At 37.8% G+C, this 22,835-nt stretch overlaps 4 protein-coding genes across 6 annotated transcripts; 1 reads left to right on the top strand and 3 right to left on the bottom strand.

Annotated features, from left to right (window-relative positions):
- Positions 1-1,295: 1,295 nt before the first annotated feature.
- Positions 1,296-2,527, bottom strand: LOC140005036 (uncharacterized). The gene is made up of 3 exons (XM_072045108.1): positions 1,880-2,527; positions 1,799-1,816; positions 1,296-1,703 (listed from the first exon to the last, which is right to left on the bottom strand). The coding sequence occupies exons 1-3, from the start codon at positions 2,525-2,527 to the stop codon at positions 1,296-1,298; spliced, it is 1,074 nt and encodes a 357-aa protein (XP_071901209.1).
- Positions 2,528-4,605: 2,078 nt separating this feature from the next.
- On the bottom strand, positions 4,606-11,907 carry LOC140005175 (translocon at the outer membrane of chloroplasts 64-like). The gene is made up of 13 exons (XM_072045648.1): positions 11,404-11,907; positions 10,610-10,762; positions 9,916-10,040; positions 9,581-9,706; positions 9,119-9,301; positions 8,894-9,038; positions 8,149-8,317; positions 6,817-6,951; positions 6,524-6,724; positions 5,915-6,042; positions 5,781-5,832; positions 5,321-5,390; positions 4,606-5,096 (listed from the first exon to the last, which is right to left on the bottom strand). The coding sequence occupies exons 1-13, from the start codon at positions 11,604-11,606 to the stop codon at positions 5,014-5,016; spliced, it is 1,773 nt and encodes a 590-aa protein (XP_071901749.1). The 5' UTR covers positions 11,607-11,907; the 3' UTR covers positions 4,606-5,013.
- A 1,612-nt stretch (positions 11,908-13,519) lies between these two features.
- On the bottom strand, positions 13,520-16,780 carry LOC140005176 (uncharacterized). Of its 3 annotated transcripts, XM_072045650.1 has the most exons (8): positions 16,225-16,779; positions 16,056-16,132; positions 15,586-15,648; positions 15,411-15,512; positions 15,248-15,313; positions 14,356-14,434; positions 13,714-14,221; positions 13,520-13,617 (listed from the first exon to the last, which is right to left on the bottom strand). In XM_072045650.1, the coding sequence occupies exons 1-7, from the start codon at positions 16,685-16,687 to the stop codon at positions 13,716-13,718; spliced, it is 1,356 nt and encodes a 451-aa protein (XP_071901751.1). In that variant the 5' UTR covers positions 16,688-16,779; the 3' UTR covers positions 13,520-13,617; positions 13,714-13,715. The 3 variants fall into 3 exon arrangements, with proteins under 3 accessions (XP_071901751.1, XP_071901752.1, XP_071901750.1); XM_072045651.1 differs by having other exon boundaries at positions 13,520-14,221; positions 15,254-15,313; positions 16,225-16,780; XM_072045649.1 differs by having other exon boundaries at positions 13,520-14,221.
- Positions 16,781-18,833: 2,053 nt separating this feature from the next.
- On the top strand, positions 18,834-21,985 carry LOC140004885 (protein C2-DOMAIN ABA-RELATED 4-like). Its single transcript, XM_072045037.1, has 4 exons — positions 18,834-18,964; positions 19,524-19,787; positions 20,747-20,842; positions 21,347-21,985. The coding sequence occupies exons 2-4, from the start codon at positions 19,626-19,628 to the stop codon at positions 21,632-21,634; spliced, it is 546 nt and encodes a 181-aa protein (XP_071901138.1). The 5' UTR covers positions 18,834-18,964; positions 19,524-19,625; the 3' UTR covers positions 21,635-21,985.
- Positions 21,986-22,835: the final 850 nt, after the last annotated feature.

The following is a 22,835-nucleotide window of genomic DNA, read 5'->3' on the forward strand; positions in this document are numbered from 1 at the left end:
CCAGAAAAATTTAACTTTTCAAGCAAATAAACCAAGAAATCCCATCTGACAAAGTCAAAAGCTTTCCTCAAGTCTATCTTGATAGCCATGCGTGGAGGGCCTGAAGATAAGTGATAGTTATGCACTAGTTCATAACACAACAAGCTATTCTCATGGATTAACCTATCACGAATAAAAACAGATTGGTTCGAGCTAATCAAGGAGGGCATCACATGTTGTAGACGGGTGGAAATAATCTTGAAAATAACTCTATATATCGCATTGCAGACTGAAATAGGATGAAAATCTGCAAAAGTTTCTGGTTGTGATGACTTGGGCACAAGAGTTACAGCAGTAGCATTGACTTCCCCCAACATCTTTTTAGATCTGAAAATATTTTTTATAGATCGAATAAAATCAAGGCCAATAACACTCTATGAATGTTGGAAGAAACAAGCCGTAAAACCATTAGGTACTGAGGATTTGTCACCAGTCATACTAAAGAGAGCATTCTTAATCTCATCCGACGAGATATCATTTGAAAGCCAAGCAACTTGCTCATCATTAAGTACTTTAGGTGGGTTGACCTCAAGAGGAACGGAGAAAGGTTGGTCTCGAGGAGCGAAAAGTTGTTGGAAATAATTGATAGCTTCATGCTTGATTTCATGCTCGTCTTCTAACATTCTCCCCAACATGTCCTTGATCCTGAAAATTTTGTTGTGAGCTCTACGAGATTGAAGGGATCTATAGAAGTAACCATTGTTCGAATCTCCAAGCTGTAGCCGCAGGTCTCTTGATCTTTGTCTAAGAACTGATTCCGCTACAGTAAGTGCCTCGAATAACTCCTGAGATATGCTTGATTCCTTGACTTGTAGCTCTCTGTCCATAGGCTGCAAATCAAGTGCTTGTTGAACCTTATCAAGTTGATTCCTGAGATCTTCTATTCTTGCAGATATATTACCATAGGCTTCACTGCTCCAAGATTTGAGACGATTTTTTAAGCGCTTAAGCTTTTGAGTTAGGATATACATAGGATTACCAAACACTGGGGTAGCCCATTCCTCTTGTACTATGCCCATAAAAGTATGATGTTTCACCCAATAATTAAAGAAGTGAAAAGGTCTCGAGGTGCGAGAGACACCCTTGCAGAGAGGAATAACCATAGAAGAGTAGTCAGAGACACTAGGATTGAGAAACAAAGCCTCTGTGCCCCCTAGTTTCATATTCCATCCATAATTAACTAACACCCAATCCAACTTGCAACAAATTTTGTGGATGCCATCCTGCTTGTTTGTCCATGTATATTTCAAGCCCTTTCATTTAAGATCATCTAAGCCACAATCAAACAAACAATTTCCAAATGAGCGGTCCCGGGGATTAACCATAAGTCCCCCAATCTTCTCATCCATTTTTAGTATCGTGTTGAAGTCACCAAGAGCAATCCATGAGCAGTTACTGTCCACATTTAATTGTACTAGGTCATGCCACAGGCATTCTCTTTCATCAATAGAATTACTAGCATAGACAAATGTAGCTAATAATGATAAAGAAGATTGTTTATCAACAATTTCAGTATGTACAAATTGACTTGACAATTTAATAGTTTTCACAGATGCCTTTGACGGATCCCAAAAAACCCAAATCCTTCCATTTTGATGGCATGCATAGTTGTCTAGTTTATCTAGATAGGGCCCAATGACTCTAACAATTCTATCAGCATTTTTCTATTTTACACGAGTTTCCAAGAGTCCAAAAATAGAAACTTCATTATTCATGATCCAGTTCCTTATTTCAGATTGTTTTGCATCAAAGTTCATACCTCTGATATTCCATGCTCCTATAATTGTCATTGGCATTGAGAGAAATAAGGACCAGGGCTAAAACCCCCTTTCAATAGTACCTTGGTCACAAGAGGATCCATTGGTGAGTCAACAATAGAAGACATTTCATCACAAACCTTTGTCACTGAGATATGTTCATGAGATTGCAAGGCTATTGCATCCTGTGAAGGAGGAGGATGAAGGTTTCCTGGGGGTGCATGAGAAGTCAAGTTACTATCATTCCCTTGAGTGCAAGGGATATCTGAATTTTCCAAATGGGCTAGTGAGGCAAATCTATTGTCGCTGGAAATGAGACAGGCTTTTTGGGGTAAAGTGGTGGATGGCAATGGCATAGATGGAGAAGTTATATGTGGTTTCAAGGGAAGAGAATCTGTAGTTTGGTGTGTCAAGGTTTCAAGAGCTAAACCATGAGGTGAAGTAGTGAGCAGGGATTTGTTGGCTTTAGAGTTAAAGGTTTTTGGTGGGTTAGTGTGAGAAAGTTCAGGGGTAGGTAACGAAGGGCCTTTTGGAGCGAGGGCGCATTCGTGGGGGCTATGGCCCAAAGCCTTGCAATGGTTGCATCTTTGGGGTCTCCATTCATACACTATAGGCTGAGAAACCCATTTGTCATCTTCCCCGACAAATTCAACTGAGTCAAGCAACTCGTCATCAACTTCAATCTCAACACAAACCCTTGCATATGTTAGCCTAGCTTTGTCAGCTGTCATTCTATCAATGAAAAGAGGCGTTCCAACCAAACTGGTAATCCTACCTATGGAATCATTACCCTAATTTTGCAATTGCAATCTAGGAAGACGAATCCAAATTGGGACAGTAGTCACTCCCAATTTTTCAATATCCAAGCTTGGTGACCAAGGGATAAGAATAATAGACTTACTTTCATAGGTTCATGGACCAGATTCCAAGATGTATTCTTTATCCGATGCTTTCTCAAAGTCAAAGAGAAAAATTTCATTTCCAAGAGTGTAGACTCTGGGCAATGTAGCTGCTCTCCAATTCTTTTGCACAAACTTCAGCATATTTTGATGAGAAGGGGAAGAACCCAACACAAAGCCAACCAATGCATTCTTCCAACGTTCAATTTCTAGTTGAACAGAGTGTTTTGGACAGACAGCAACCCATTTACCATTTATGATCGAAGAGGGGACGAAAGAAAGAGCAGCATTCTCACTCCAAAAGTTATTCGAAACAAGTATGTTAGACCAAGAGGGTCTAGGCTTTGCAACTGAAGTTTGTTGTAAAGAGACAGTAGTTGGTTCAATAGAGACGATAGTCAGATCAGTAGTTTGTGGTAGGGATGGCAATGGGGGCACCCGCCCCACGGGGGGCTCTCGGGGCGGGGGTTGGGGCGGGGGGTGGAGCGGGGGTGGGGGGGAATTTTTTCCCCCCGCTTAGAAATGGGGCGGGGGACGGGGAAATATACCCCCGTCCCGCCACCCGCAAAACAAAACAAATATATATATATATATATATAAATATATATATAATTATATATAATATGTAAGTTAATTAGTTATAAACTTGTGATAATGATATTATTAGTTAGATGTATTATATAATGTATATTAGTTTATGTAATATAATTGATATTATCAATTGTATGAATAATTATACATGTCTACTAATAGAATTTATTAATTAGTTATACTAAATTTACTAATACATTTATACTAAATTTCTAATTACACTTAATAGAATAACACTTTTTTTTCAAAAAAAAAGCACAAACACAATAATGAATTAGTGATTGCATTTGTACTAAAAGTGAAAACTTGACTATTTTAGTTATATTTATTTCATCATATTGGATTGTATTCAAATAACTTCTCTTTGACTGTTTTTATGAGTTTCAATTGTAAAATTACAATGAATAATAATTTGGTGATGTGTTGATATTTTAGTACTTGATTATTTATTAAAATTTAATTATAATAAAATTATATAATAAAATTTTATTAACCCCGCGGGTGCCCCCGCGGGGGAAGCGGGGCAAGGCGGGGCGCGGGCGGGGGGAGCAGGAGGCGAGGGACGGGGGGAACTAATAGGCAACGGGGCGGGGGGTGGGGGAAGGGTCCCCCGCCCCAACCCCGCCGCGTTGCCATCCCTAGTTTGTGGTGGGTAAATTGGTGAGCTTATTTGCTACTGTGAGAAAGTAAGTGGGGGAAAAACAGAAATTTTCAAAGACGAAATAAGTGGAGGAAAGGGAGATGAGTTAGGTTTACCACCACGTCCGCCACGACCTCTTGCTCCACGGGAGCTAGTGCCACCATAGGAGCTAGTGCCAAGAGCAGAGTTTTGGAGTTTAGCAATTTAAGGTGCTATAAAAAGAGCAGGTGTGCATTGTGGGTTAAAACCTTAGGTTGAAGAATCCATGCTGCTACAGAATTTTGCTTAGAGAATTTATCAAACAGATCCTAAATATACATTCTTGAACAAAGAAGGAAAAGACACGAAACTTTACTTTATAGGTAGTAAGAATTACAGCAGGACAACTGACGATTTGCCGTGATGTACAGCTCTAGGGTGTCTACCGTGTAATAAGTAAAGGCTGAAATTATGGAAGGGTAATAAAAAAATATTCAGGGGTACAATATAACACTTTTAGAAAGTTGAAGGGCCAAAGGCAGACAAAGTTTAATGGCTAGAAAAAAGACTGGTAGTATCATTTAGCATACTCTAAAACATAGACTAGATCATCTGCATTCTCGTATTGAATCGTGAAGGTCCCTGAAACACAATAATATATGCCCTCCTTTACCATTTTAAGGGTTCATTTTACTCACCATTTCATGAACACTTTGGAAAGAATTATTATGATTGATAACCACATTATTGTGAAGGAAGTAATTGCTGCAAAAATTTTTTGATAAGACTTACAAAAACCCTATAGCTCAAAAACTCCAGCTCATCTCTGGAGTTGCTTTTGAAATGAATGCATATATAAGTAGACAAAGATCACGCCCATACTTACAAAACTCATTCAAGTACATGCAACCACCACCATCTGCTAAAATCTAATGACGAAATCAAACAGGAATTCCTCATCTCTCTGAATAATGCTGTGTGACAAGAGGAATACCGAGATCCAGCATATTTGATCAGATGTACTTTTGTGTATTCCCCAACGTACGTGTATAAGAATGACACCTCTTGGCCTGCTTCGTCTTGAAATCTCTGCTTGCAGCCTATTAACTTACGGAAACAACCTCCTCAACCGCTCAGCAGACTGTGCTGCTCTCTTGTTATTTGGCTCCAGAACTAGAGCATATCTGAAATCTGCAAGTTACAGAAATATAATGATAGTAATAAGTAAACACATGAGATGAGATGAATGGAAAAAAGCAAGTAAAGAAAGCTTATCTAACAAGTAGTAATAAGATTCACAAAAAACTCCCATGTCATTTATCCCCAGAACCAAGAGGAAAACAACAGCCAGAACCTGAAGTTCTATGCTTCATGGTTAGAAAGAGGACAAGCTCTTAGCTTAATGCCAGACTCACCTTCTGTGGCTTCCTTAAAATAACCTAGCATTTCCCTTGCAGTGCCTCTCCTTAGATACGCTTTTACATTCTGCAAATTTATGGTAACAAAATACATCACATGCTTCTTCAAACATCTATCAGCGGCGTAATTAACACAGTTAAGAACACAGAATGCCAAAAAAAACTAAAGAATCTGTGATCACAACAAGAATATACAAGGACCCAAAAAGGAGAAAGAATTTAAACAAAAAAAATCTCTAAACAAGACAAGAACATAAAAGGACCCGAAAAAGAGAAAGAATTTAAAACCAAAAAAAGAAAAAGAAAAGAGTTAGAAAGCTCCCAGATTTTAGAGTTACATGTTATTAGTTTTATCTTTATCTTCCACAGACCAAATACTTCAGAGATACAAGCGTTCAAATAAATTTCTTTGGTATTAACTAACAAATGCACGCACTAAGAGACAAAGTAGATTTACCTTCTTATCAAGATCAATGGCATTGGTACAATCTGCCTCCGCTTGGATGAAGCTGTATCAGACGAGAAGTTAAAACTACAAAAAGAGAAACAGACACAGATGAATATCTGAGTGTTCTTTACACAAAGCAATACCTTCCCAATTCCAAATATGCAGCTGCCCGATTACTGTAGTATGTTGCATTTTTAGCATTGAGCTTGATAGCTTCTGTGTAGAATACAATCGCCCTTTGCCACTGCCTATCTTTAAATGCTTGGTTACCCTGAAATAAAAATTTCAAGTACCCATATCTTACACCCATGTTTCAGTTTTACGAATCTAAGCACAACCAACAGAAATCCATGAAAGCAAGCATGAATACTGCAGGAATCCAGAAAAAATTACCGCTGGCTTAATTGCTTGGTCTAATGAGACATGGCAAGAAATGTATAATCAGCAAATTAAGGATCCTGAGAGTGCTACCAATTTATTTCCTTGGCATATTTTATCCGCATTCATGCTTTGAAAATCGTAAAGCGATGCCTGTGGCTTAGTTCTCCATATTAAACATTAGTGTTGGTGTTAAAACAGCACCCTCTCCAAGGTTCTCTCTTGATTTTCACTGAAAACCTTTTTGTTGCCTCAGCACTTTCAGAAATTTGAATTGTCCACAACAGACACAACAATTAACCAAGTTTTGTGGCAGAAATAACGTGAAATTGGCCTTCAAATAGAAAATGAAGTGGTAAGAATCTTTGGTATACCTTCTCTTTGGCCATCTCAGCTGATGTTTCCTGACTAACAGCATTTTTTGATGATTTTGTCTTTGTAACTATATCAGCCTGCTCCTGTAGGACCCCATACATTGTCTGCACTGTATCCAGCAGGAAGCGATCACCTCCATGCCTGGCTATTAAGGAAATTGAAACTGGACATTTCTCATTAAATCCCAATGGTACTGCAACCTATTAAATCGGAAGGGAAAAAGAGAGTTTGAGGAAACCTTGAACCCACAATCAGCTTAAACACAGTTCTCATGCACGGGAGAGAACCTAACCTGACAGCAACCTGACATGCTGACTAAGCTCGTCAGCATAGTAGCACGAATCTGGTAGTCCTCTGATAAAGTTTCCTTTGAACCAAGTTTCGGAGGAGGCTCAGAAGTAGTTGGAATGGCTAAAATACCATCATCCTGTTCAAATCATCCATACAAAGCAAAAGGGCCTAAGTAAATCATCAGCATCCATAAAATCAAGCTAAGAAGTATCAAAAGTAAATTTTAGCCAACTGCTTAAAGCGCACTTGTTGGAGTCAGGATGAAAATATTGGTGTTGGACTATAAACGTTAGGTGTGGCCACAAGTTGAAAAGCAAGTTCAATAGGTACAAAGTATGTAAGACACAAGCTTATGCAAATCTGTCTTTCAAAAGTGATAATGTCATTATACAGCAAAATTAACCCTTAAAAATGAAACGTGAGTCTCTCTGAATGTAACTAATGTTATGATACAGCAAAATTAACCCTTGAAAATGAAAAATGAGTATCTCTGAATGTAACTACAGGACAAAAGACATCTAAAGAATCAAATTTGTATTCATCTGTGATCCAAAATACAAAATAAGTTCATGTTAACAACATTATGCAACTCACTGTGCAGATCATCATTACTCGTATTATAAAGAGTCAAATAGCTTGTGAACACGTAGGCACAAATTAGCATTTCTCAAATATGAGTAAAAATATTTAGCAGCCTATGTTTAAGCACTAACAAAACTTTCTCTGCTAGAGGTAAAGATCCTTGAAAGTGAAAATTATTAAGTTGCCAAGAAGCATAGTTTGAACAACTGCAAGCTATGTTACTCAGGACTCGGCATCTAAGTCCTACTGACATGGCTGCTCTAATGTAAAATGAAGAGTGGAACACAGGCACGCAGGGCGCCAAAGTGAAGAGTCCAAGTAACATAGACTGCAAGGCTTTCCTATATATGAAAATTAATGCACATCAAAGATGAACAAACAACAGAACACATACATAGACACCAAAACCGAGATCTTCTTATCAGGAAAATTTAGACATTAATAAGGACAAATCTTGAGAAAACATTGACAAGCACTATAATGTGTTTTAAATGTGAAATGTAATCTGTATCAAGAATGTCAATCAGAAGTAAATCTCAAAAAAAGGAATTACAACACGGGGAGAATATTTGAAAGGGGCCAGCCAAATAGAACCAGAAAAAATAAAAACTTTCCCAAAAGAAGAAGAAAAATATGAAATCAGATGCACCAGGAAAGAAGTCTTTTACAAGCAATGGATACGTAATTGGAAATCAAGTACTCATGTTGATCTTTAGCAACTCAATCCACTTAAGGTCTATTAAATCAATACCTTCAGAAGGAAATTTAGAGCTGAACGCATTTCATCCCTCACTGCATGACAGTTTTCAATTTCTGCTTCTGCCATATCCAGGTCTTGTTGCAATTGCACTGAGATAACAGGGTCTAAAGTGGGTTTCACGGATTTGATCCATTCATCGTGATACTGTTTAAATTCATATCTGTGCACATGAAGCACACATTGCATTAATAAGTTTAATCAAGTACTTTAGCAAACTACAGGATCTTGGAGGTAAAGATCAGCATCTTCAAATTGGTAAATGATACAGCCCAACCAGGGGAATCCATATGGACCAAATTCTTTTAACAAATGAATTGATAAAAGTAAAAATGAAGACAATATCGCTAATTCCTAAAGGGATAATCACGTGTATTAAAACACAAGCTAATTCCCAAAGGGCTAATCACATGCATAAAAAGACAAAGAAGATGATACACATAGGAAGACAATAGTAAAGGGTTGGAAGAAGTGGCAGAAAAAAGCAGCACACACTGGATGTAATTCCTGTGTGCCAAGAAAAACTATAAAGGATGAAGACAACATCTTCAATATCTAACCCTGCTTCATAATTTAGTCATATCATCAAGTTTAGTCTCAACATATGCAACCAATATGATGTTACCCCAAGCATGCATGTGCTCACACACATGCATGGCCACACACACAGATACACACAGAGAGAAGGGTTAGAGAAGACTAACAGCCATAGTTACTACCATCAGTTTAGCAAGCTCACCGCTTTAGCGTCCGCATAATATTTGCTAACAGCCGTATGACAGAGGATTTCACTTCACCATTTGATTTCTCACTCTGAAACGCTTTCAAGCTTGGAACTTTTGAGCTTAAATAGTCACCAAGATTCTCATGTCTTAACACTTGTCCTGAAGGAGAAGCATCTCAGAAACTAGGCAAACTGTAATCAAAGGATCATAATATAACAAGTAGAATAACTCAAACTTACTTCCAAATAACTTCTCAACAGATTTTACCACAGCCTGACTAACTCGATCAGCAGAACTATTCAATAGGTTAAAACAGTCATCAGCTACTACAATACTCCTGGGGCTTTGTGGGACAGTATAAGGAACCTGCAGCAGCACATGTCCCACACGACGTAATATAGTGGGATCTTTAGCAAACCATCCTGCCAAAATGATTCACAAAAGTTAATCAGAAAAGCACACCAAATTTAGCATCAAGCCCAGATTTGTGACACCAACTTCACCCTGTTATTTGTTTAAATCACTGAAACAAAAAATTACAAGATCTGGACCTTCTATAAAGATATGGTCATATTGAAAAACATAAAAGCCAAAGCCATCATGCTAATGCAAACACCAATCAACTATGTGCAACTCCCCCTTTTAAGATAGTAAGATTTTATATCAAAAGCTTGCAAAGACAAAAACAAATGATCACTTACCAACAGTATCAAAGCTTGCTGAAACAGGAAGTACTCCCATCTGAGAAACAGTCCCATGAGAGGGTCTAAACCCGAATACCCCACAATACCCAGCAGGAACTCTCACACCACCAACTGTATCAATACCTGCACATAGCTAGTTAAGTGTAAATATAATATACCAAAGAGCAAGCGATTAAGAGACAAATAAAACAAAGCAACAGATCTGCCAATGGCACCCAGCAAAAGCCACCAAATATGTGGCAGAAGAAGTTTAGAACATGGCACATAGCTATTGCATAATCCTTGCATGCCAAAGAGGGAAGATTGTGACTTCAAAATCACAAGCAGCTCACCTAAGGAAAAATCAACGAGGTTGGCAGCCACAGCTACAGCAGCTCCACTAGATGATCCTCCTGGAGTTCTTGCAGGAGCGGCAGGATTGGTTGGTGTGTCATAATGCTTATTTTCTCCACTGACACTGCATGATAGCATGCCAGACGAAAACATAAATTAGTTAAAACCTCAACCAGAACCTTCAAGAAACTTTACAAATCCTTGGTGTTGCCCAACTAGCTGCTAATAGGACAGCGATTGCTAATGATAAACCTCATTAATAAGTACACACTGAAAATTATAAGTCATGACAACCACAGATCATCAGCATTCTTAAAAACCAGCAAAATCACCAAGTCAAATTCACAATCTTCAGCACATTTACTAGTCACTAAACCACTTATTCATCGCATGACTTGTGCATCTGAACTGCTGTTCTGTGTATAATATGTCTCCCAATCTCTGGAAAACTTTTAGTCAATACGTGTTTCTAAACTTGAAAGTCCATTGTAATGCTTCACCAAGAATATGACACTTTCTAGTTTAATCTTACTTTTATGCTTTTCCATCAAAGTAACACATTCTTCTTGCGTGCAATCATGTATACATTCCTACACAATATTTCATGTTATAGTCCATTTCTGCCAAACATAAATAAAGTGTTCAAAACCGTCACAGCAATTAAATCACATTCCACAGGGATCAAGTACAAACCCAAATGCCATATCATCCACGACAGTTTTCCCTGTACATGAGGCACCTCCTTCAACCAGGGCAGAAACCACTGGAGATGTTTGAGAAGCAGCCTCATGGGTTTTCGCCCAATCCAGATTGCCAAATCCAGTAATAGACCCTTCAACATCAAATCTGCAGTTAAGATTGGAAAACAGCTTAGTGATGAGATGAGAATATAACAAGCTCCAGTTTTCGGATATAACTTTAGGACATTGCCGCAGAGGGGTACAATGGCATAAACTTCAATACATGCAAATCATCATAAACATCCAACAATAAACCTTGAAAAAACAAACAATTAGAAACAAGAAGCATATCACTTTACACAGTAAAGCCTTTTTTCAACTAATTGTAGCTCATCACACTCCACAAGAATCCAATTACTCCATATTCTTTTCCGCTTGCAATCATTATACTATAAATGATTAAAAACTTAAATTACAGCATCAAAGAATGCAACAGAAGTGAACACAATGCAGTAAAACTCAAAATTTACTTAAATTACTACATTAATTCCAATCTCACCGAACCACAAGAGTTTCAAACACAATACCAAAACCAGAAGATTGAAGATAAGCATAAGAGAGACAAACTGAAACCCAATTCACCAATATCCCTCGTGTTGAACAATCAGGTTGAATCAGGTGTCAAATTTTTCCCAGTAAAAATCTTTCGTATTTATCAGCTTTAACAGTCGAAGAGGCAAGAAATACAAAAGAAAAGAACAAGCATTAGAAGGGAGTCACGGCAAGCAAGTAAATTGAGAAGCTTACACGTCAGAGACGGCAAAAGTTAGGCCCGTAAGAGGGTGAGGGGCCTTGGGAGGCGGCGGAGGAGGGGGCGGCAATAGCTGAAGCCGTTCCACAAACGCCCCAAAATCAGCTTTCACCGCTTTCTTCAACTTCCTGGTCATTATTAGAATCCCAGCTAATCCTAAACCCAATAAAACCCACAAATTTGCTTGTGGGGAACCCATTTAAACAAACAAAAAGTAGCCCCGATTCTGTTATGCTTTCCGTTCACAATAATAGTTTTACTTTTAAGGTGATGATACTAATCGATAGGTTGCAAGAGAGCTGACAAAATTTGGACGCTTAGGAACCCTTTTGATTATATTGAAGATTTGTAATCGCTAATAACGTAGTAAAGATTACTTCTTTTTCTTCTTTATTTGGCTATTTTTTTCCCATTGGGGGGTGGGAGGAGTGGAAACCTAGATTGCTTCTTCTCTTTTGGGTTTTGAAGGTTTTAGTGAAGAGGATAGAAGATAGAACAGTAGGGGTTGAAGGAGTAAACCTAGAAATGCTAGTGGCACAGCTGGGGAAGGAGAAGATATCCTAGTGTTCAATGACATCTTCTACTCTATAAACACCTGAGTACTTTTAATAAATTTCAAATGTACCCCAATGTAGAAATAAAAACAAGCATGTTCAATTGTAAAAATAAGTAATTAAACTTGGTAAATACTTTTTCTATGTTTTGATGAACTTGGAAGAAAAAGTGAGATTACAAGGGGAAATTGGTGCAGAATTTTTTGATAATAATTGAGTTCAGATTAAATGAATTGCCAGGATATATTTTAATGTATCAATGGCCTTTTTTCTTTCAAGTCTTTGGACTATTACTCTCGGATTTCGTGTTTTGGTTCCATTTGGGGGGCGTGCAAAGTAGAGAAGTATTTAAAGAAAAAGTTACTAGAGCAGCTAATGAGGTCCTTTTTTCTTTTTTTTTTTATCTTGAGTCAAAGGTCTTGGATTAAGACCTCCTATTTACGATTCTTCTAGTTTTACCGTCCAATTCAATTCTCCTATTTGAACAGGAGATTATTTGAAATAATTTTTTGAAAAAAATATTATGATACTTTTTTAATGTGATTGAAAAATATACTGATGATGCAAATAAATCAATATATATAAATAAATTACAAATAATATGCAATCCAAACAAAATAGTTACTCAAGAAGATTATAGGTGAAATTCTTTTGTAATAACAAGAGAAAAATGATACTATTAACATTTTTAAAAGAGCCTCCAACACTCTAACCTTCCCATCCCAACGAGATGTTCAATATTGTAGTTATTTTCGTTTAGGCAATTTTGTCTAAGCTATTTAATCCAACTAAAGCCCCCTACTTAATACTAGTACATTATATCAATATCCCTTTTTGCCGAGCTTGGATTTGATACCTTAAAGTGCTGCTATTGTGCATTGGCTGTTGAAGTCTATGGCTCCATTTGGACTGAAAAATTTAACAAAGAATTTGAAGTTCATTTAGACCAATCTAATTATTTGGATTTCTTAATAGATTTTTGGGTTTGCAACACATCAACTATTAAAATATATTTTAATTACTTAAATAATTAAATTTAAATACCTCATAAATAATGTAAGCAACAAAAGAAATTGGAAAGGATTTCAAGTCTTTCCTCAAATCCCTTCATCCGGATACACCTAATAAAACCTCGATTTTCGCGATGAGACCCCGTTAGTTACATTTGTTTGACCCACATTCGTACTACCTAGTGCTCAGATTATGAGAGATGTTGTGGTTGATTTTTTATTCTTTTTTTTTTTTTTTTTTAATTTCAGTCCTTCCTTGAACTGCCTTTCTGTTCCTCCTTTACCAAAACGCGTCTGGTAAATCTATCTTCAATAGCATATAACAGTTTCCGGAAATACAAACTTAATCCATTCATCGGTCTGTCTTAATATATAAGAGCAATGCCAATTAGTAGCATAACTAATATATTGGAGTTCACACCAAGAAGACATTAACAAAATACTTTTAGTTGGCGATCCAATGCAAACAGGTGCTCAGTATCGGACGTAACCACTTTAAACCAATAAAAAAAACTACCAGATTGAACCAATCTGTTTTTCCATGGCAATGCGTGAAGATATTCACCTTTATCTTTTGAACTCAGCCTTCAATTCTTGTAATGAACACTGCAGTCGCTTATCCGACAGAATATCAACAGAGCCTATACTGAAACATAAGCAAAAAACTTCTTATTTACACACGTCCTCAGCATATTCACCCATCTCCTTCAAACCGAAAGGAAAATGACAAAAACAAAAAAACCTTCAAATGTAAGAACCACCATCCTCATCATCACAAGCAAAAAGTTCCTCAAGCTGTTCATCAGTCCACTGCGGTAGGGTTGCTGCAGTTACTGGTTGCCTTTGCTTCTGCACTGTGTTGTCTTCTTGAATTTCTTGGACAACATGGTTCGTCATCAAGCTTTTCGCAACATCGTCATTATGTAGCCTCTCGTTTATATTAGCAACTTTCAGCCGTCTCTCATTATCAAGTGAAACCACTTCCTCATTGTACCCAGTTCTATTGCTTGCTGCTTCCTCAGACAACCCTTGGGCAGCGCCTTGCCTTAGACTTGATGGTTCTTTGTCTACAAGTTTAGCTTTTAAGCCCAATCTGCTGCTGCATGTCAAACTCTGGTTAAGTAAAATTCTATTCTCTTTTTGATCATTGATGTGCAAACTCCCACTTGCATCAATGTTATGTTGCATCCTATCAGTCATCTCCCTTGAGGCTCCATTTTCTGGAGTTGACCTCTTCTCAGGTGATCCAGCTATTCCAAAGCACAAATAATCAAAAGATATAAAGGGAAAAAGCAAGTAATCAACGATAATAAGACTATCAGGCTAAGTTCATTCCAACAAACATGAGACCCTTCAGGGGCTGTAAGTAAATACACTGCCTTACCATCACCAGGCGCAACATGTTTGACAGAATAGGCTTGAGAGCTTTTCTCTGTCAGAGGGCCATTATCCTTGTTAACGACCTGGAAATGAATACCTTTTCAACAAAGTAAACAAAGAAGCAGCTGGAAGCACTCATAAGTGCACAAAATAGAGTATGTTGACTGAAAGACTATTACATCCCCTTTCCAATCCCAGCAGAAAAGGAAAATTTTTAAGGTTCTGTCTCTCAAGTAGGAAGAAGCTAAAAAACAATGGGCCCACTCAAGTACATTAGCATGTTAAACCATCAGTAACAGAATTCCTTGTACATCTACGACGTCAACTGTTTGTAAGCCATAGAGGTGGTCATTGCCAACTCAGGCCCCTACAGTGGAGCAAAATAGATAGTTTGGACATGAAGGTTTTCTGTTGACAAAATGAATTCTGTTAAAACCAGTTAATCATGCAATTGACAATTGAACTTAAAAACACTGCATTGTTCTCCTACGGAATGAAAGATGAAGACCGATCATACCTCATCATTTCAAGAGACAAACCAGGTTATGTGTCACAAACTAAAACGAAGAACGCAAATCGGTGACTGCATGAAACAACTGGATGCCAAACTAACTTAGCTCATTTATTTTACGTACTCCAGATATCCAAAACATGTATAAAGAACCCTTACTTCCTCGTATAACAATAACCAAATCAACTTTAAAAGGAAAAGTCATTAAAAGCATCACCAGTTAAGCTTGCATAAAGAAAGCCAAGATTTCAAGATTAACAAATTCAAGAGGGAAATAGACGATGTATATAACTGCAAGAATTGCACACCTTTACTACATATATAATGCTTAAATTATCACTGATTTGAAATAAGGATGCTGGTTGGCATAGGAATTAATGCAGACCTTTACCAGATTCGTTGGCATTATATTGAGATAATGCATCAGCTTTGAAGGGGAAAATATGGAAACCTGAAAATTTTGAATTTGAAGCCTTAAAGAGACATTCACTATGAAATCAATTATCCACTGGCACAATCTTCTATTTACCGAAAGAGTAGCACACAACCTTCTGAAGTATCAACACTGATCCAATAACAAAATCCTTTGCGAAGTGGCTCTCACTTAAGACTTTCTGATGAACAGAAGCACAAATTGTACCTGTTGGATCCTAAACTTGAAACAAATACATTAGTAAAACTACATATACCAATTGTATTACAAACTTCTTATCAAATCCGTACCTTCAGAGTGACCATTAAACCACCAAGCCTACTTTGTGTGCAGGACTTGATGACTGCCACAACCTAATTACACATAAATAGCAAGCCCAATAAAAATTTGCCTCATTTGCCAAAAGGGTATACTGACAAGCACAATAATACAACACGGGCATCGGGTGGTTGATGCTACAACACGGGGATTGGCAATCAACAAGCAGAAGTGTAAGTTATTTGTCCTCCCCTAAATCAACAGCCAATCCACCTTTTCCCCATCTCTCCTCCTCTTTTGCTAGCCATTTCTTTGTTCAGGTTCCAACTACAGGAGTATTCTTGTTTTGCCAAATTCTGACCAGTTTATCATTTGATCACGACAGCGCATTACACTCTAGCATGTACATTCATGATTCAATACATTTCTTTACAATATCTTTTTTTTTTCAAATTTTTTTTATAAATTCCCATTATTATGGAAGCCGATAATAGTAAAGTACCTGATCAACCTTGCCATTATTTGCACATTGATGGATAGAATTCAAGGGTACGCTAGGTACAACACCATCCACTGTGCCTATACAGAGAATTTCCCAATTAATTACACTAGCCAGTACTTAGCCACTTACTAATTAAGAAAAAATAATCACAAGTATTAAACGATTATACCGATGAATTGAAGGGCTGACAGCCAAGGATCGCTGCTGAAATCATCGTCAAATTCGGGAGCATTTTCGACGGCTCTCCTTATATACTCCTGAGTAGGGATTGGATTAGAGTCACTGGTTTGAGAAGAAAACAAATGTTCTTTCTCTCTATCACGATTTTTCTGAAGCATCGCTGATTGTACAGCTCCGGCTGGTCCAGGAATGATGCGTCGTCGTTGAGGAGAATTAGGGCGAGAGAATTGTTGTCGTTGCTGTTCTTGGTGCTGCTGTTGTTCTGTTTCTTCTTCGATTACTAGGGTTTGGGGACGGTTAGAGCAGGGTCGGAGGGTTGGTGGGGATAGCGAGGTGGAAGCTGTGGTTGCGGCGGCAGAAATGGAGGTCTGGCGGTGTTGACGCTTGCAAGGGCCGAGGAGGGAGGGGATGTCGGAATCGTCCAAGTCAAGCGCTTCTTCCCATGGCTCCATTCAGTTGGTGGGGTGGTTTCTTGGGAGGGTTTTGTATTTTTTGGAGGGAAAAATACAGGTAAAGATTCGAGACTTTTTCGGTTGCAGACTACAATGGAGAATGGGTCTTGGCCCAATTGTTCTACTAATAAATTTTGACAGGAAAGCCCATCTTTCATTTATGTGTTTAATACCCATTGGAAACAAATCACGCTGATTGAAAAATTGGCAAAGAATACAAAAGAAAAAGGTGATTATCATCTGCCAATTATGCCATTAGAGTTTAGTTTTTGCATATATCACATGTATCTAAATCCTTAGAACTATTTGATACAACTCTCGTTTTATTTATTTATTTATCGATACAGGGGTGTCCGGATCAATCCTTACGAGACCCGACTAATCCCTTTGCTATCCGGGCCCGGCGTCCCAACCCGACCCGAAAGCGATAAGTGCGCGGAGGAACCCAGCGGAGCGAAAACTCGAACTTGGGACATTAAGGGTCACCGGTAAGAGGCGCTACTGCTGGACCATTCATGCGGGGGCTACAACTCTCGTTTTATGCTTATTGACTAAAGTGAATGTAACAAAATATATTCAATTGTTCTATAGTTACACGTGTGTGTACAAAATTATATCTTGTTCATTTTGCACAAATTTGCTCCAAACAGTTTTTCTTGATGACTGTTCGGGGCCTTCGGGCCCTTGTCCATATTTACTCCAACCATCTGGATGGGACAAAATTTTTGACCATTTGAAGGAAAGATAAACCAATCCGTTGTGGCTAGAGGTACTATCGGGTCGAGTCGAGCTCGAGTAGCACCATACTCGAGCTCGAACTCAATCAGAATCAGTGCTACTCGAGCTCGAGCTTGAGCTCGAATGAGTAAATAAATTTCGACTCGAGCTCGACTCGATAAAATAAAATTAAACTCGAGCTCAACTCGTTTGAGCTCGAGTAAGTATCAAACCTGATCTACTCGAGCTCAAGATTGAGCTCAAATTTTGAAATAAACCTATAAATTTTTTTTCCAAATATATAATATAAATATAATATGAAAACTCGATTAAACTCGTCGAGCATTCGAATATTTATTTTTGGAACTCGAACTCGACTTGTTAAATGTAACGAGTAGCTCGAGCTCGAGCTAAGCTTTTTACCAAGTCGCTCGTAAATTACTCGCGAGCGGCTTGAATTGATTGTGGGCCAAGGCAGATGGTGTCCGGCACATTTTCAATCTCAAATAAAAGTCGTGGCCGAGTTACATCAAATGGTGATAGAGACTCTAGGGGGTATAGAGAAGAGTTATGATTTATGATTTAAGACGTTCGGTCACGAATATTTACTCGGAAGCAGCGTTCTTAAAGGTTGATGATCAAGATTTAGTCCAAAAAAAACATAAGATTTCAGATTTCATTTTGTATATCGTATTTCACGATATATATGGGGCTTACAAAAATTTGTTTTATAGTGACTAGTAAATTACACCGTTTTGCATATAAAGTTACACCTTATTTATTTTGAACAAAATCGCTCCGAACAGTTTTCTTGATGACCCTTGTCTATATTTACTCCAACCAGGGACGGAAATTTGACCATCCGCAGAAAAGATGAACCTCCTTAATATTAGATTCCAAAACCGAAAAAAAAAAACTTCATAAATTGATCCGTTTCAGATATTTACTAATCGACTGTATTAACAAGAAAGAAACGTAGAGCATACAACATGGAAATTATCTTTTCTGGTTCTAAAACAATTAATATTAGCAAAAGTACAACTTAACCCTGCTAGGATATGGATATGGGCATTGGAAAAAAAAAGACTCCTTCGCTGAATAAGTAATTATCTCTTTGCCTCCAATAATTGTGGCTGACTGAAGAGCAAATCCACCAATTAGCCCAAAACTCAATACTAATGAAAAGAAAGACGGAACACATATAGTTTCAGTTGATACGGGAGATAAAAGGGCATGGCAAAAGGAAGAGTTACTAGAATATGGCAGCCACGTTGCATTTTTGGCATGCATATCTGAGAGTCAATGCTCATAAATAAATGCGGAATGCACATGTAATAAATATTGACCATTAATCACCTTAATTACCGGTTCTCAAATCTGCTTATAAAAATTTTTTTAAGAACTAATCCTAAATTCGTATCCCAAAACCAAAAGCAGAAGAATTTTCTCATTTTGGTGCTGGGTATTTTGCACACTCTTGATTGCCTCTCTTCAGACAACCTTCTCAAAAGATCATTTTGGCATTTCCCCTCCCAAATTCGTATAAATTATTTGTCACGAGTAAGTATCTACAGATAGAAATATAATATTGGTTTTCTTGATTCATTTCTGTTATTGCTCATTTGGCTTAGATTTTGTGCGTTATGCCTTTTGATTTTTGCATAAAGATGGATGGATAGATAGATGCAGAACCTGGTATTACAAAGACAAGCGTTACAAGAATATATTCATAACACCAAGTTTATATGAAAATTAAAAAAAAAAAAATGTCCATATCAAAGGAAGAGTGCAAGACCCTTTTCATTTTTAAAATAGTGTTGATAGTGTGCTATATATAAAGATTAATCAAGGCGCCTTATTATGCATATTTGATTATTTGCACCATATTCCAATTTGTTCTGATTGGCAAATTTGCTTGCTGAAATTAATTAACAAGGTGCCTGGATATATATTAGTTATGTAAAGTGGATGAAGATGTATAATAGTTATGTGAGATTATTCAATGGTTTTTATAGCATGCACCAAAACTAACAGTTGTGTTAATTACCTATTTGATTATCAATTCGTGATAAATGTCATTATTTATTTATTTATTTATTTGTTTAATTTGTGGTTTCAGACAAGGACAGAGATTGACCCGACAAAAGAGTGCAGGCGTACTAGGTAGGAAAAAGTTTGGTTGTAGTATAATAAAAGGGAGGGGAAGAGGCTACAAATAAAAATGGATTCACCAACATCACCAGCCTTAGCTAAACCTCCTGCAAAATCAAGTATGGATAACTTGTTGGGCCTGCTCAGAATTCGAGTCAAGAGAGGTGTCAATCTTGCTGTCAGAGATGTTCGCACCAGTGATCCTTATGTTGTTGTCAAGATGGGTAAACAGGTCCTTCCTCATTCTCTATCTGTGATTTCAGGACTTCGTTTTCATGGTCTAAATTGCTTGCCGTGGTTGACTTGCATTATTGATTCGTTTTTTCGTTCCCCCTCTTGTGATCATTCCAATTGACTTGATGCATGGATTCTGACATTAAGATATGGTTTGATGCTCTCTTGATGTTATTATTTTTGCAAAATTCCCTGAACTATAGTGAGGATATGGCCTTAATCTTTGAAGGACAGAGGGGAATGGTTTAGCTAATTTATAAGGGGAGTGTTAATACTGCAGAGCTTTTCATTTGTTTTTTTTTTCCGATATGCAGTCATGCTTGTTTCTATTGGATTTTACTATTTAGATATACGTCTAGTTGCAATTCTGTAGCTCAAACTCTGATCTCATTCTTGAATAAATGAAAGGTGATCTAACTGTTCATGATTGCTGAAGAAACAAATACTTGTTACTCAGTCAAAGTGCGTTTAGAGATTGTTGGAATCAAGGGCTGTTGTGCACTGCTCTGCAATAAACATGTGTTTCTGGGATGCACGTAGTTGTCACTGATGTCATTAAATTTTGCTTAGCAGTGGTGGCGTCTATACCTTTGGCCTTGTTTCCACACCAAGTCTCTCATTTTGTAGAATGCATTCATTAACTAAAGGCAGGCGGGCACTTTGGTTTATCTGTGAAAACAATGTGAAAATCTACATCCATAGTGTCCGGGTTTTTTTGCCACTATTGAAGTGTCTTTCCTGTAGACCGCCTCAGATATAAGTCATGCTGGGGCCTTATATGTAACATGTATGAACTTCATAATCCGGCTTTAGATTTTGTATGTGCTCAAAAACTTCTTCAAGTCGCGTACGGTTGCAGAAACGTGCTCTTGCTTTCATGCCATATGGACTCTTTTTATTGCTACGATGGAGTAGTGCTCGCTGCTTTAAATTTCTAAATGTTACAATTTGCTGCAGAAATTGAAGACCCGTGTCATTAATAAGGATGTCAATCCTGAGTGGAATGAAGATTTGACTCTTTCAGTCTCTGATCCAAATATTCCAGTCAAGCTGGTGAGTACTAGAATTTGTTTCTCTGAGCATCAAGAAGAAACTATTGCTGCTTCCTGCTTTTGTGTTACGGCATGTACGCACCTCTATAGTTCCAACTTTCCTAACTATTGCGGCAACAGTATTACTAGATGAATGAATGATATGAAAACCTTCCAGTGGAAGAACAATTTTATCCCTCCATGTCAGAATGATTCGGATGATGCCTTTCATCTACATTCAGATATGTGTATTGTCCTCTGCGGATTAGTCTGTGTTTTACAGTCTCTATTAGATTTTCTGCGAGCCTTTGATACCTAAGTGACTAAGTTGAATTCCTACTTTTGACCCTAAGATGCTCTTAACTCGGCATAAGATGCTCTTAACTCGGCATATGTTGAAGTGGAAGATTTACATTCCAGTTGACAGAATGCAAAACTAAACATACCAATTGTGGTTTGTCATCCTTGTATTGATAAAACCGATCGAAATCAGTATTTAACAGTCATCCTGATTACATGATTTCAGACCGTATATGATCATGACATGTTCAGCAAGGATGACAAAATGGGAGAAGCGGAATTTGACATCAAAGCATTTATAGAAGCTTTGAAGATGAAGCTAAATGGCCTCCCAAATGGCACCATAGTGTCTAGGGTGATCCCGCTGAGGACAAACTGCCTGTCTGAAGAGAGCTGTGTAATCTGGAAAGATGGCAAGATTACTCAAGATATGTGTCTGAGATTAAGAAATGTCGAATGTGGTGAAGTCGAAATCCAGCTTCAGTGGATTGATCTTCCCGGCAAAGGGTTATAGAACCTACGCATGCTTCGGTGCATCCACCGTTCTCTGTGGATTATATGCCCGGTATCAGCTTGCTGCAGTATCAGTTTGGAGATGCGTTTGGTTTCCTGGCCATGTTTGATATGTTAATCTCGTGGTCTGTCTACCTATCTGTACAAGAATTGTAGCTCAGTCACTGAAAAATTTTGTTGGTTTTTCTTTTCTTTTCTACATTTTTTTTTTTTTTTGCCCTTTCGCTGCTAGACTAGAGGCATCTGGTGATTGTAACTACTGGAATCTTTTGATGTCTTTGTACTTGATGCGGACATTGTCCTGAATCTGCAGATAATATATACTTAATCTGGTCCACCGTGTTTAGAGATAGTATTTTTGTCTTGTCGCCAGCATGTTGGAGTGATACCAACTGGTCTTTGTTGCCAGCATGTTGGAGTAATACCATTTGATGTGCATCTTCCTCGATTAATTACCTTTTGGCTCTTTGGTTTCCTAAGGAAATAAGTTGATCAATTTCCTTTAACTTGTATCAGAATTGTCTGATTGGATCCAAGGTCACATTGTGGACTCTACTCATCCCATTTGTATCGTAACATTGGGCAAAGCTCTTCGGACTTTTCTTTTGTCCTATGCGCTACCAGGAGACCTTAAAGGCAGGAAAGCCCAGATCAAACCTGTCTATGTACCCGGCCGGATCTTCTGAGCTTGACAGAGAGCCAAACCAAAATAGGAGCATGACTGGTTTGCGATTCAACCGGTCAAATTAGTCGGTTCGGTCTAGGTTTAAGAATTTGATTTGTGGTACATAACACAATAAAGTTGTTGCACATTCTATAAGGATATGATAGTTTATGCAGGGTGATACAACATGCTTAGCAATTAATTAATGGGAGATGGAAGTTAAATGGTTTGCTTAACTTAATAATTCTAGCAGTATCCGATGATAATAGATCGTGTATACATTGTCAGTCAGTGTATATAAAATTAATCTTCATAGAAAAGAAAAAAATACAACCACACGTACTGTCGAGTCAAAGGACAAAAAATTTAGCCCTTCAAGGCTTCAAACTTCTTTACTACAAGAATTTTTTTTTGTTTTTAAAAAGGCGGTCACAAAACCGTTCTTTGTTTAATGAAAGGGCACGAAATTCTGTGAGTAGAAATATCCTTTTAGAAATCAAAGGGGAACCAGAATTCAAAGGATGAGGGTGGCTGAAAA

Source organism: Coffea arabica, chromosome 4c (assembly GCF_036785885.1).
Source record: "Coffea arabica cultivar ET-39 chromosome 4c, Coffea Arabica ET-39 HiFi, whole genome shotgun sequence".
Lineage (NCBI taxonomy): Eukaryota > Viridiplantae > Streptophyta > Magnoliopsida > Gentianales > Rubiaceae > Coffea > Coffea arabica.